At 33.7% G+C, this 15570-nt stretch overlaps 1 protein-coding gene across 4 annotated transcripts in view; it reads right to left on the minus strand.

The window, feature by feature from the left end:
- The window catches only part of LOC126753932 (neuronal acetylcholine receptor subunit alpha-7), a 625617-nt gene that overhangs the window by 159029 nt on the left and 451018 nt on the right, over window positions 1-15570 (minus strand). For 2 of the 4 annotated variants that reach the window (XM_050465711.1, XM_050465710.1), the window contains exon 3: window positions 6590-6634. The exons of the other annotated variants lie outside the window; for them this stretch is intronic. In XM_050465711.1, the coding sequence (XP_050321668.1) occupies window positions 6590-6634 (45 nt within the window). The remainder of the gene's footprint in view (window positions 1-6589; window positions 6635-15570) is intronic. 4 annotated transcript variants of the gene reach the window in all.

The raw sequence follows: 15570 nt of genomic DNA on the forward strand, positions 1-15570 counted from the left end.
GGACATGGCTAAATCGGCTCAACTCAACATACCGATCATTTATATATACACGTTATAGGGTCTCCGACGCTTCCTTCTGGGTGTTACAAACTTCGTGACAAACTTAGTATACCCTGTTCAGGGTATAAAAATAACCATACCAGGCTTAATCACAGTCCTGAACAATTTTCTGAGTTCGTTAAACGACTTTAATATACATACTATAGAATACAGTAAATAATTTTCTCTAATTTTCCTACTGGGTACGCATTCATATTCATGTGCATCTGTTTCTCTAGTTAGTTGTGTTGTTATTCGCTAGTGACAAATTCTTGCACAATTTCCCGTGCAACACAGTAGCCCTGTGGCGCTGCATAATTCTTCTTTTTCTCATTTTGTTCCACTTACTCATATGCGCTTCGTGTTGCGACATAATTTTTTTATCACCTCTGGTTGAAGTAAAATAGCTTTAGAGTTTCGGTGTGTGGAGAAGTTGTAAAATTCGTGTAAAAAATAGTAAAACTGTTGTTTGTTGTGTTGTTAGGCAAAATGATGTCTCATGGGAATATTTTATGGATTTTAAAATGGCTCATAAATAGTTTTTTCGAGCTTTTAATGCTCGTAAATAACGAGCGCACCGCAATGGTGAAATTATGTTGCCATAGAATCGATTCAAATGAAGAGATCTATGAGTGGGTAGAGATGATGAATTTTGGTTCTTAAAGGGTTAAACTAAGAGGAGATTCTAAAGTGTATGAAATTTGATTTTCTGTGTGGGAAAAATTAATTCTTTAAGGAAATTCTTTCGAGAACTCTTGCGTATTTTGTTGGAATATGTAAGATTTTGGCCCAACCTAAGGAGATTGACTAAAAATATCTTTTATTTTAATAACATAATTCTCCCAATAATTTAGCACCTGGCGGAAAAAAGTGTCTTTATTCAAAACTTCATACAAAATATGGTCGAAATATTCTTTTAAGTTTGTCAACTGTGAAGTGATTTTGAAATGGCTGCAGATTTAAAACTTGCGTTCATTTTTGTCACCCTGTATTATATTAAGTGCTGTATTTTTTTCCAAAAAAGAAAACCAAAATCGATATTGAGAATTCAGCTTACCCGAGATCTCCTCTCTCTACCTGTTATCAGCCAATCATTACGTGCAGCTGTCTTCGGAGAGTGGATAATCGAATAAACAACTGGTATAAAAGGATAGAATAGTAACTCTCCATTTTTATATGTAACTTTCTTTTTCTCACAAGCATTGACCAAAATCGATAATTTGAGAGATATCTCTCGTCAAATTAAAATGTTTTTACACTAGTTGAATTTATAGGTATTCTCTATACTAATTCATCTTTTTTGCCCAAAAGCAGTGCATCCAACCGATCAGAGTTCAGAAGCATAGTTTTGTCAAATTGAAGTATTTTTTTTAGTTATTTCTATTTTTTAGCATTCGTTACTCAGAGTTATTTTCATTTTATGGTTTTGGAGAGTGACGAAAGGAACATACAGTTGGTATAAATCAAATAAATAGGTATAATGACAGAACTACAAGTCTCTATACTACTATAACTACCTCTTGTTCTCAAAACAAGAATTAAGTAGAGTGACTCTCGTCGAATTAAAGCATTTTTATTAGATAATAATTGCTTAAAGTGTACTTGAGTAAGTAGGGTATCGTAAAACTACTGGTATAAATCAAAGAGATAAGTATAATGATCTAAAGATAAGACAGCAACTATCTATACTAATATACACCACTGTCCCAGTGATCACTAACACCACTGAGGATTAGGAACAGTACCTCTCGTCGAATTCAAGCGTTTTTATCTGACAGTCATTACTTCATATTAATTGAAATGGCGAATCGAACAGAACTGGTATAAATCAAGCTCCATATTTAATTTTACAAATTCTTGCAAATGCTATTTTCTTTATATTTGTATGTAATACTTTTTGATAAGGTAATATTTAGAAGAATTTCATTGAATTCAATTGTCACAAATAATCTTACCTTTTGAAATTACAAACTTTTAAACATATCAACATCACCGCTCCTCTCTTAAATTTTATTTTAAATGTGACATTTTTATGATAATAATTTTAATAAACGTATTTTATATATTATTTATAACTATATAACTTTTAATAGAAATATATTTCGTAATAGCTATAAAGAAGGCGCATGCAGTAAGCTTTTATTTACACGGTTATTTTATCATATTTAAAAAAAATTACAAAAATTTCAGTAAAAAAAATAATTAAAGCAAAAAAGTAATTAAGTTAATTAGTTTAAATTAATTTAAAAATATTACATATGAAAAAGTTTTTATACAATTTCAATCAATTTCTGCTACCTTAGTGTTAAAATTGAAAAAGTTTTATTACAAAGCAAATAAGAAATTTTATAGTAAAGAGTCGAGAATTGGAAAATAAAAGAAAGCGAAAAAGCTTTGTGATTTAAAAGTGCTTTTATTATTTACAATGTTTTGATTTATGTTGCTACTTATTTAGGATTGTTTGTTTAGCGATTTGATTTAGTAATTTAGCACACACGGCTACATATACATATCTACAATGCAAAATGAGGAATTTTTAGTAGATTTCGGAACTAAGATATGCTACGTACCACAACGATAAATACTTATTTCACTTTGGTAATCTGCGGTTTTCGTTTGGTTAAAAACGAGCTTAGAATTATTGGTTTTATGGAGAATGGACATTTGAAATTGCAAATAAAATGTTTGACTACTACTTTAGGGGAGGAAGCGACTCAAAATTGTGCTCAAGTTCTTCTTTGCATTATACTGGGAAGAACTAGTTGTGTTTGTACAGTTTGTTTGAGGTCTGACGACCGCTTCTAAGGACATGATGCAACTTATCATTCGAAGCAGGTTAAGTTATTCTTCGAGATGAAGAATAAAAAAGCGCAGCAATAGTAAAACATTGACTGCTTTGTAAACTATTGATGAAGAAGTCAAAAGACGTACGAATAGTATATGTGTGCTCATAGTTGAGTTGAAAATATTTCAATGCAATGTATTCGCAGATGCTCTGCGTATTACTTCTGTGGCTATGAATGACAAGCAACCCTAGTGTAGCTATCTGACAACTCACAACTTTATCGTAAGGTTTGACATTTTTGACATACTCAGAACATTTTGATATACGAGTACTATTTCTGTTGTTTACAGTAACTTAAAATATTCATCTTAACCAAAAATGATATTAAATCAAGAAAATTTTCGCGTGATAATTGTTTGCAACTTTCGACTTGGATTAACACAGAAACAGTGCATCGCTTTTTGGAAATGAATCTCTATCAAAGACCAGTCTTTAACGTTGCTATGTTGATTTCAATCATGAAGGTCGTCCAAAATTAGCCGTTGTTCCGGAAAATAATGATGTTGTGCGTAAACTGTTATTGCAAGATCGTCATGTGACCTATTATAAGATTGAAACAACTACAGACATTATTAAGGCGTTTTATTTATTGCATGAACATTTGACTAAAAAAATGGTTCAAGGATTCCACACAATTTGGTGATCACTCAAACAAAGAGCTCGTCTCTGTTCATCGACAGAAATAGTAAAGAGCGAAAAAAATACTTCGAACCACGTCCTTGTCCTCGTGACACGTGATGAATCGTTGATTTATGCATATGAGCCCAAAAGTAAACAGCAAACGACTGTATGGGTGTTTCAAGCAAAGCCGAACCAAGCAAAAGTTGTTCGCTTACAAAGCACTTTGAAACAAGTGGTTGCTTCTTTTTTTTTGGAAAAAATAGACATTTCACAATAAACATTTTCTTTTCAGTTGTTTTTCAAGAAATCAGAAAAACCAACCGCCGAAGTTGGACTACTCTTTGCCACGTCAATGCGTGCTCTCACATATCTACCAAAACAACATTATTGTCTTTTTGAGCACTCAAAAGATCGACTTGATGAGTCATCTAAAGTCTAGCTTTGACTTGGCACCGAATGACTTCTTTTCCATTGAAGAAAATAAACTAAGAGATCAACGTTTTTTGGCACTTGAAGCGGCGGGTAATGCATTCAGAACGCATGTTTTGTAGATATCTAAATCAAACGGCAAAAGTGCTTCGTCAATTGGTTCCAACGCATGCAATACTGTTTAGATTTTAATTGGGAATATTTTAAGAAACAATAAAGCGATTTTCGATGAGTAAAATTTGCTTTTGTTCTCTATATTTCTATACAACATAGCTGTTATTAAATGCGCTGAGAGCGTTACTTTGTAGTACTACAATTTTGATAACAAAGTATAAATGTTTCTACTGGTCATCTACTAATCAACAGCTGTTTGACAGGCAAGCCAAGTGAAAAATTTGCCTTTGGAATGAGTGTCGACACTTCTATTTAGTTCTTGGAACAAAGTCAAACAGTTGTGGATCTTCTCTTAAAAAGCTTTATAGTTCTTTTCTCGAAACTAGTTTTCAACTCTTGGTAAATTTTGTGCAACTATAACGGTTGATCCTAGTAGAGATCTTTTTTTTCAATTAACTTTTTTCGACAGATCACCCTTGAGTCGTGTCAAGCTGCTATGTTATTTTTGTTCAGTGGAAGCAATTCGGACTGACGTATGACGTATCTTAAATTGAAAGCGTATAAAATACAGCTTGTGCAAGAACTGACGCCGCTCAACCTTCCCAAGTGAAAAGTTCCAAGAAGATCCGATGTTTTCGAGCCAAATTTCGCCCATTTGTGGCTCAATGGGTATGTAAACAAGCAAAGATTCCGCATAAAGGACGAAGAGCATCTTGAAGAGATTTAAGAGCTTCCATTTCAGCCAGAGAAAACACGGTTTGGTGTAATTTGTGGGCCAGTGGAACCTTCGGTCCATATTTCTTCAAAAATGATGCTGGTGAGAACGTTACCGTCAATGGCGCCCATTTTTGCGCCATGATAACCGACTATTTGATGCCTGAAACTGAAGCTCGAGATCTTGGCGACCTTTGGTTTCAACGAGACCGTATACTTGTGTATAACGTTGGAAAAGGCCTTCGATGTTAATTGTTTGTCGCGAGCAAGTAGAACAAATTATTCAAAGAGGGTCGAGAACGCATTGACATCGAACCACGCCCAACATTATCTGATGATCAACACGTTAATAAAAAAAAAGAAATTTGTGCTTGAGATTCAATGATTAATAGTTTGAGATCCTACTGGCATCGTGGGAATATCAGAAGGTTAAGTGAAAACCATTTTGCATTATAATTTAGGTCTAAGCAAAGTGAGAGTACGATTGGTTCCAAATCACTAATTTTTTTCGAAAAACAGCGTTAACATCTGTGAAACATTACATTCCGACTACCAAGGTATCATGAAACATTATTACATTATTACAGACGATGTGTCTTGTATATATGCTTACGACCCGAAAACAGATGATCGATCGGCGGAATATATTGACAAAGGTGAGCCGAAGCAGAAAAAATCACGCCAAAGCAGGTCAAAAATCAAAGTTATGTTGCCAGTTTTCTTCGATTACCGAGGTGTGCTGTACACCAAATTTTTTCCGGCCAGCCAAACTGTCGACAAGTGTTGCGTTGTTTGCGCGAAGTCATTCGTAAAAGAAGACCGTAATTATGCGCCGACAACTATTAGTGGTAATGCACCGTCGCATAGCGCAATGATTCTTCGTAATATTTTCGCCAAGTTTTCAACCAATATTGTCTCGTTACTACCGTATTTGCCCGATTTAGCTCCGTGTGATTTGTGGCTATTCAGCAAACCCATACGACCGATCCAGGGAAACGGGAATAAAATTTTTTTTATCAAAATTGGATAAGTGAGTACTTGTATTTTTAGACTTTGCTGTCACGCAAAAAAGTTTCACGAAAACTTATTTAGAACGTCATAATTTTGACTTCTACTCTGAGCGTAATTCTATACAATTTACAACAATGAAAAGGAGAGTGGAAAGTCAGAAATAATTACGATAAATACCATAACAATATTAGTTTCTACTATTATCGATACAATATATTATATGTAGGAAAAGCATGAGGTTAAAATTACTGCTTGCCGCTTTCCGTAAAAGAAAGAGTTAGGTGTTAAGTTTTAGAGATTAGGGATTTCAAAACTATAATTAGATAATATTGATTTTCAGTACAGAAAAAAACTAGCATGAGACAAAACAGAGAGAGAAAAAAGAGCATTCGTATATTAAAAGATCTTTTTATACTGTAAAAGTGGGTAGCAGGAAAAGGTATTGAAGTTAGAAACTAAGAAGCCGTGTGTGTAAACTATGAATGCTGAAGTGGCACGGAATTTCAAGAATTTATTTATTATATTTGTTTTAGTCCAAATATTTTTTTCATTTTAAAAATGTTAACTAATTTTTTTTCTATATATTTTTTTGAATTCAAAAAGCTTAAATATGTTTTGCAGAATGTGAAAAAGTAATATGACTTCCACTTTTTTCAATGCTGCTGAAGTTTCGTGCCACTTCATTTGTGTGATTTTTCTCAGTTTTTTATTTAATGAACGATATGATTATTTAGTGAAAATATTCAATATATTTATAATTATAAATATTTAACAAGTTTATGTTTAAGTTTGTTTAAGTTTTAAGTTGAGACTTACCAACGAAAGCCAAAGATTGGTTATAAGAAGTTGATTCTTCTCGTCCTACAAACATAAATAACAACAACAGAAGATGTTGGAACACCAAAAAAAAGTGAGAAAAGTAAATTAAACAATACATTGAAAACCGAAAGACATTTAGAAAAAAATAATTTATTTTTTTTATAAAAAAATAGTTAGAAGAGAATTTTTTGTTTTAGTAATTTGTAAGAGGAGCATAAAGTAAACGAATGAAAGAAAAAACAGAGACACAAATAACAAATTTTTGTTTAATTCGCACAAACATTTGAACGACATTTATTTATATTTAAACAGTTTAGATTTATATTTGCTTGTTTGCTGTTTTGTTTTTGCTTTGTTTAAATGTTAGTAGTAAATGGTGCAAAATAAGAGTATGGCAAGTAATTGTGTGCTGTTTAGTAATAAAATAATTAGTTGTCTAAAAAAAGAACGAACAAAACAAAGCTGTGAGCCAGGCGCAACAGTGCGTATGAGCGACTTTTTGTTCGAAGCTTTTTTGTCATACTAGTTTATTTGTTTTTGTCTTTTTAGCAAGTGAGCGTTTAAGTTTACATGTTTTGCTTAGCAAAAGAGCACATTTTTTGTTATTATATGTTTTTGTCAGCACAATTCGATGGTCCAAACTGAGTCGAAAAAAAATTGTTTGTTAAAAATAACTTTTTGTTGTTGTTAAAATATTTTTGTATTTTAATTTAAATATGCTAGTAGCAAAAATATGTGGTAAAAAATTTTCAAAAAATACTGTTATAATTGCTTTAATTCTTTAACAAAAACAGCATAAACGTTCACGTCAAAATATATATTTTTTTCTGTGAAAGCTTCGACCAGTTAATACTCGAAAGCTTTTTATTAAGCGCACATAATTTATACTACCGAATAAGTTATTCAATCTCCCTCTATGATTCCTTTTTAAGTTCGTACATGATACGAAAGTATAATAATTTGATTCTTTTGTTGTGAAAGCTCCTCTAAAATCGGAAAGTTTAATATTAAGCTTACAAAATGCATATTCCTACTGAATATTTTCATTTATAGTAAAAATATAATTTAAATTAATGTGTCATACTTTTCTATTAAGAAAGCTTTCAGCAGATGAAAGCTCATTAATAATATTAAAAAAAATATATATGTATGTATATATGTTATATTTTCCCCATAATTAAAAATATTTGGTTCTAGTACGCATTTTGTAAACTTAATATCAAGCTTTTACTTAGCATATTTATTTGTATAGTGTGTGTAGAAGAGTATCGAGTACATTTTTAAATTGTGCGGAGTTAAACTATATTGTTTCAGAAAAAATTTATTAATTAATTCTCTTGCAGCTCAAAAAAGCAAAAAGTTCAAAAATTGTTCTTCTCCATACACATTTTCCAATATTTTGAGATTAACTTGATAATAAAACTCTTAAATTCTCTTTCTTTTAAATCTTATTTAAATTTTTATTTTAAATTCTTTTTTCGTAAAAGCTCAAAACTTATAAAGTTTATAAAGTTTGTTGCATAACTAAGCTGATAAAATATTGAAAAATTAATTCTTTTTCGACATTTGCCAAATGCATGTTTCAAGTCAGCTTCGAAAATGTAAAAAATTTGCGAAAATCGTTTTAGTTCTCTCCGTTATTGCTGTAAGACATAATTCTAATAATCACATATTTCTTAAACGTGTAGCTTCCACTTGTAACTGTGGTTGTACTCGGAAAAGACAATTTATAATACAATATAATCCTACAAGAATCCTTTCCATCAACCACCCACGCACATATACGCCCACACACAGGTATATTACAGTAAATTGTGTTCATCCATGTCGAATGGACTGCAGCTGGTAGTGAAAGCTCAACTAAGCTTCACACAGTTCAATCTTTCGTACGCCACGTGCACAGCTAAGTGCTTTATTTTACTCAGGAATGCTTGTAAAGTTCTCTTTTAAACTCTAATGTGGCTTATTTCGATTTTGCATTTTGAAGGAGCCATATGTATCATCCTTCTATAATATATCACCACATACATATTCATATACACATATATTTACAATTATGTATATTAAGCTTGCTGCAATTTGTGGCTTTTCGCTTCAACGCAGCTGAATTTGAGATAATTCTCGCAGGATTAAGAATAAACGATTTCACGAAAATCAATTGCAAAAACATAAACGAGAAACGCAATGATCGGACTAATTTATTAGAAATATATATAAATATGTATATGGATATGCATTAGCAAATTTTAATAACATAGTTGCAGGTAAGAAACCCAAATTAGCTTGATTTGTAACGGTTTGTTTTGTGTTACTGTTTCGGTTGCTTTAGAGGTTAGTTACTTTAATTGCGGACTATCAAAAGTTCCGATGAAAGAGAATAATAAACACGACAATAATATTCAAACTGAACTTGCTAACATTTTTAGTAAAGCTTTTCCGAATAAAAGAGAGTGCCGAAACCGAAAAAAACACCTCAATGACGGTCAAAAAAATGATCGTTCTTTGATAGCCGTGGTGCGATTGACCATGAGTTCATTCTCAGCGCTTAACGGTGCATAAGAAATTACTACTTGGCCTTTTTTAGGCGTCTTTGTTAAGCGATTTGTCACAAACGACCAGATTTGAGCGCAGAAAATTCATAAAGTTTTCATCACTATACAAGATGCTTTCCAAAGTAAACACAACCTTTTGAAACTAGTGCCCCCTGGTGGCCATCTATATGTCGACTGCTATCTTTATTGATTGTCCAGTGAGAATTTTAGTTTCAGTTTTAAGTGTCAGTATGTTTATGTTATGGGTGCGAAAATGAGCTTCGAATAAAGAGCCAACATTAATTTTTTTTTTAAATTGGTAAAACTTTTACCGAAACGTTTCAATTGATGAAACAAGTTTATGGCGAAGATTGCCATAATGGAAATTCCATTGAAACTGTGCGCAAATTCATCAAAAATTAGCCGAAATCATTAATGAAATTCATGAAAATGGACTTGAACAGCTCCAAAACATCGATTTGTCGCATTTTGACCGAATATTTAGGCTTATGAAAGGTGTGTGCACGGTTTGTTCTGCACAAATTGACTGACGGTTCAGTCAGAATTCAACATTCAGAATCAGAATCCAACATCCGAAGGACATCTTGTAACCGATTATTTGACCAAAAATAACATTTAAATCATTAACCACTCCCCGTATTCACCTGATATGGCACCGTGCGACTTCTTCCTTTTCGGAAAAATGCATTTGCCTATGAAAGGAAAGCGTTATGCAGACGTAGAGGCCATTCGAAAGGCTTGTACCGGCATACTGGCGACCATACCGGCCAACGAGCTACAACACTCGTTCGACACGCTTTTGGACTGTGCAAAAAGCTGTATTGAAGCAAAAGGAGACTATTTTGAATAAAATAAATTGATTTTGCCGAAAAAACCATTTGTTCTGTTTTTTTTAAGTCCTATTTACTTTGGAAAGCTCTTTGTAATACGTCGTTACTTTCTAGTAATATGATTGGGACTGCCTTTGTGGCCAAACACCAAGAGAGGTCATCGCTCAGACACCTTATTCTCAGATTTGGCTTGCTATGACTTTTTACTGTTTTCGAAACTGAAAAATTCTTCCCGGGGAATGCACTATGAGTTCACTGAAGCCACTTAAAGTGATTTACTGAATGCACTTACGACCATCCTGGAGAGATAACTCGCAATTTAACCAATATCTTATAAAGAATATCTAGATATCTTATCGATTAATTTCATTATATACATATCTGAAGCTCGCCAAAAGGGATAATACTCGGATATTCACAAAAAAATTTAACATAAGGTTTTAAAATCGGAGCATACTCTCGTAGAATCCCTAAAGGTGATCTAGTGACTGATGCCCAGAGCATACTAAAAAACTTCTCCAGTCTCTTGAATGGCAGTGATGGCATAACATCAGGAGATGTCGAACCCCATTTCTCATTCGATGACGATTGAGCGGAAGTTCCATTGTTCGAAGAACTGATAAGGAGCATGCATCAGCTTATTTGTTGAATATGGTCGGACGAAAGCATGCCCGACGATTGGAATTTAAGTATGCTCAGCCCAATTCACTAACAGAGCGACCCCACAATCTGCGCCAACTACCGAGAGATAAGCCTTCTCAATATCGCATATAAGATTCTATCGAGCTTATTGTGTGAAGGAAAAAGCCCACCGTCAAAAAGCTGATTGGACCTTATCAGTGTTTCTTAAAGCCTGGATAAACATCAACTGATGAGATATTTACCATGCACAAAAGCTTAGAAAAGGCCCGTGAAAAGAGGATGTACACGTACCATCTTTTCGCTGATTTAAAGTTGCTTTTGACAGCACGAAAAAGAGCTGCCTTTATGCCGCTATGTCTGAATTTGCTACCCCCGCAAACCTAATACGACTGTGTAAACGATACATTGAACGATACCAAACGAGGTTTCAGACAAGAGTCCCTTTCGTGTAACTTCTTCAACCTACTTCTGGAGAAAATAATTCGTGCCGCAGCACTAAACAGAAAAGGTACCATCTTCTATAAGAGTGTCCAACTGCTGGCGTATGCCGATGATATTGATATCATTCGCATTAACAACCGCGCTGTTAGTTTTCTCCAGAATGGATAAGGAAGCAAAGCAAATGGGTTTGGTAGTGAACGAGGGCAAGACGTAATACCTTCTATCATCAAACAAACAGTCGTCACAAACGCGACTTGGCTGCCACGTCACTGTTAACAGTCTTAAATTCGAAGTCGTTGATAATTACATCTATCTTGGAACCAGCATTACCAACAACAACGACGTCAGCGTCGAAATCCAAAGCAGAATAACTCTTGCCAAATGGTGCTACTTCGGACTGAGTAGGCAATTGAGAAGTAAAGTCCTCTCTCGACGAACAAAAATGAGTAGGCGTTACTAGTTTTCGAGTGGTAACGGCGAATACCGCAGTCGACGGAAGTCGACGCGAGTTGTAAGACGACATTGATATAGCTCAGCGAATTAAGAGGCAGAGGCTGCACTCTAAGAGTATTTGACGCCGGGAGAACCAGAGGAAGAGGAAAACCTCTACTCCGTTGGAAAGATAAGATGTACAAGGACCTGGCTTCACTTAAAATCTCCAATCTGGCGCCATCAGCAAAAAGGAAGAACGACTGGCGCGCGTAAGCGGTGTCTACGTCTATAAAGAATAAGAGAAGTCAATTAAGCAAATTTGAAAAATTGAGGTTTTTGAAAAATTCGTTCAAAGATGAACTGAGGGAACTAATTGAGCTAAGCGGGTACTTTTCAGAAGGCTGTTGCTCAAAAACCATTTGAGATATCCGTTTAAAATTTGCGTCAGTTAATTTCAAATGTGTACTCTATAGAAATATGGACTTATTTTTCAATTTAATACTAAGTTTTTCTCTTTAAGCATAACTCTTTCGAAGCACCTTGTATGATAGGTTTTATGTACTGTTATTTTAAACGATTTCGCCTACAACTGCGTGCAACCACAGCGACAAGATAAACGCAGCATTCCAGCGAATTAAACATGCACGCGGGAGCAGTGCCTTAGTGTGAGTGAAAATCTATATAAATACAGTACATGTAATTATAAGTGTGAAAGCGCTTTTATTGTTTTCGAAAGCAAATCTTTTTGTTGCGCTTTTCAATTTAGGCTGTGAATGCAACAGTCGTTCATTAAATTTGGCAACGATTTGCATGGTACAGGTTCGCTGTTGTTCGCCAGAACTCAAAAGCACCCATACACACAAATATAAATATGCAGCATAATACACACACACAGATAAGTATATAGGCGCTTACAAGCACTCGCTGTCCGCTGGAGAATGATAATGCCGGCGTTTCCAATTAAATAAATAGCGTTCAGCGCTTGGAGTGCCGTTAGTAATGCATACAACTTGATAACGGCAGCATTCACGGGTGTGTGTGTGTGTGTGTACGTTACATGTGTCTGTGTATATTTCAATTTCGTGCCGCCAATTGCCCTGCGCTGGCGCATTTAAGCGCCTCCTTGCCGCAACATTGTTATAATTTGGCTTACAACAACAACAAAATAGATAACTGTTGCAATGTGCACAATGGCAACAACAAAAGGCATAATCTCTAACTTTGCAGCAATCAAATAATTGTCGAATTATATTACAGACAATACAGTATACGGCCATTGTTTCATATCTGACTGTGGAAATCATTTCATTTATTTTAATACGAGCACAATCGTGATTTTGTGAAAATTTAGGCATAATGGCATTGTCAGCCAATTGTACGCAGTAAGTGAGTGTTAATGCGTGTATGTATGTGTGGGTGAGTTTCCGTTTAGAAATTGCTGCAGCTTGTTAAATATTTCCATCAAGATTTGCGCGGCGTATTTCATTTCAACATTGCAATGTTTGTGTGTGAGTGTCTATATCTATGTATGTATCTCGCAAATGTCTATAGTGTCTATATGTATTTCTAGCTGTGTACTTCTGTGTCTCGAAAAATTCAATTTTCCCCCAAAGCCAAGTCTTTGCAACACATCTTCCCTTCTAAACCTCAAATTTCGCATTTTTCAACTGCTTTCCATGATTTCGAAATCACTTTTCTTGCTTCTCAGTTGTAATAATAATAAACGGCGACAAATGCTGTCCACAAAAGCTTCTCAGCGTTATCACTTCCACTTTGGCTTTGTGTAAATTGCTTTGCCTTTCGTCGTGGCAATGTGCGCACATTTATTATTTTAAATCTTCGAAAGCAATATTCTTAATTAAAAAGTGCATAAGTAATGAAATTGAAAAACCTTCAATACTTGCATAAAATACGATTTTCTTTTCTAAGATTTCATTTATTTGCTTTTAATTTGGCATGTCTTGTTGCAACTAATTTGTTGTCAAAGTGTCGGCATGCCGCAAAGTGCATTTCTGTTCCTTTGAATTTTATACAAAATTTCCGGAAAATATTTTAATTGCATTCAGAATTATTATTTGCATGTAAAAGCCTCAGGCATTGCTTTGTGTCATTGGCAAAATTTTGCGAATTTGATTAGAGAGCTCCAATTTGGCATTAATTGTTATTGGCAATAAGCATGCACATATAATACGAGTACAAACATAGAATTTTCAGTTCTTTGATGAGTTTTGAGCAAATGATGGCATCACGATGATATTAATTAATAAAACTCTTTCGATTGGAATGAAACTTGGTGTTGACAATATATTCATCCTCATCCTCATATTAATTTTTAGTTTCTTAATCTTCTTCTACTTCACTTTTATTTGTAATTTGGTCTTTTTCATTTTCATTTCCATGTTCGACCTCAGCTACATCTTCCTCTCCATTTTCAGATATCTCTTCTACTTCATATTTACTTCTAACTGGATCATTTATTTTCATATGCCTTTTCTACTGCCTCTTTATATACAATTTCAACTCAAAATTTAGCAACATCTGCTTCAACTTCAATTTCAACTTATAATAAAACTTCAATTTTAACATCAAATCCAATTTTAACATCAACTTCAACTCCATTACACAATCAGCTTCAGCTTCAACTTCTGCTTCATTTCATCTTAACTTCATCTTTAACTTTTACTTCAATTTCAATTTGAACTTGAAAGTCAACTCAACTTTTAACATCAAATCCAACTTCACCTTCAACTTCAATTTCAACTTCTACTGTAACTCAACTTCAATTTCATCTTCATTTTCATCATCTTCTACTTCTACTTCTACTTCTACTTCTACCTCAGCTTCAATTTCAATTTCAACTGAAACTACAACTTTAACTTTAACACTAAATCCAATTTTAACATCAACTCTAACTCCGACTTCAATTTCAACTTGAACTTCTACTTCAACTCAACTCAACTCTCAAACTTCAACTTGAACTTGAAGTTCTACTCTTCTTCAACTTTACTTCAACTTCATCATCACCAAGACGACTTTTGATGCATTTGAGCGATTTTTCATATTAGCCAATAATCTAATAGTAGTTTTGTAATTTTGTAATTATACGTTTAAATCATATTCAAGTTGCTTGTTAGTCCTTTCTTTTATTTGAACTAGTTGCAATGTATAAACAAAATAAAAAATATTCATCTTCAGTTTCAACTTCAACTTCATATTAACCTTCATCTTCTTCTTAATCTTTATCGTGAAAACTTAAACATAAACATCGAGTTCAACGTTAACCACAATTTCGACTTCAACTTCAACTACAACATAAACTTCAAGTTTAACATTAACTTCTTATTAACCCTCATCTTCTTCTTAATCTTTATCGTTATCTTAAAAGGAAGAAACAAATTTCAGATACTTAAATATTTATTTCCATGGAGCGATTCCTATTTTTAAGGGTTGGTTTATTACCCTCTTCTCTACTTTTTGCAGGAAGGAAGAACCTTTTAGTAAAATATCTTAGTGAGGCTTCGAGGTGGATATAATATAAATATGTCAGTCTTTTCATAACTTGCTTTAAAAGACTTTTTTCGTTCAAAGTTTATTCCAAGATCAGGGTCAAGTCAATTAATAATTAGGATACTTGCTTAATAACGTACTTGTGACCAGAAGGAAACATCTTCTGAATGAAATCTGCCATGAAAAAATCGGTAAAAATATTATATGAAATCCCTCAATTGAAGTTCACTCATATTCTAATCGACTATATGGAACACAGAACAGCAATGAGGTGGTTACGATGGGACAAAGCAGAAATGGACTACCATATATACCATTCAAGTAAGGTTAATGTATCAGCTCCTATTTCAGGTATAGTAGGTAAAAGAAGAAGTATTTGAAACTGACAATATATGTGGTTTCTAATAAGAATCGTGCTCTATCTTATTTAACACTGGTAAGAAGTTTTTATAGACTTTTAACACGCGGATTTTGTCGATGATTGTAACTTACTTTAAACAAATTATTAGATCTTAGTGTGATATTTAGAGAAATGACCTCTTGGCCTATTTATTCCTTAGTTGGCTGGTATTTA

This window comes from Bactrocera neohumeralis, chromosome 3, assembly GCF_024586455.1.
Source record: "Bactrocera neohumeralis isolate Rockhampton chromosome 3, APGP_CSIRO_Bneo_wtdbg2-racon-allhic-juicebox.fasta_v2, whole genome shotgun sequence".
Lineage (NCBI taxonomy): Eukaryota > Metazoa > Arthropoda > Insecta > Diptera > Tephritidae > Bactrocera > Bactrocera neohumeralis.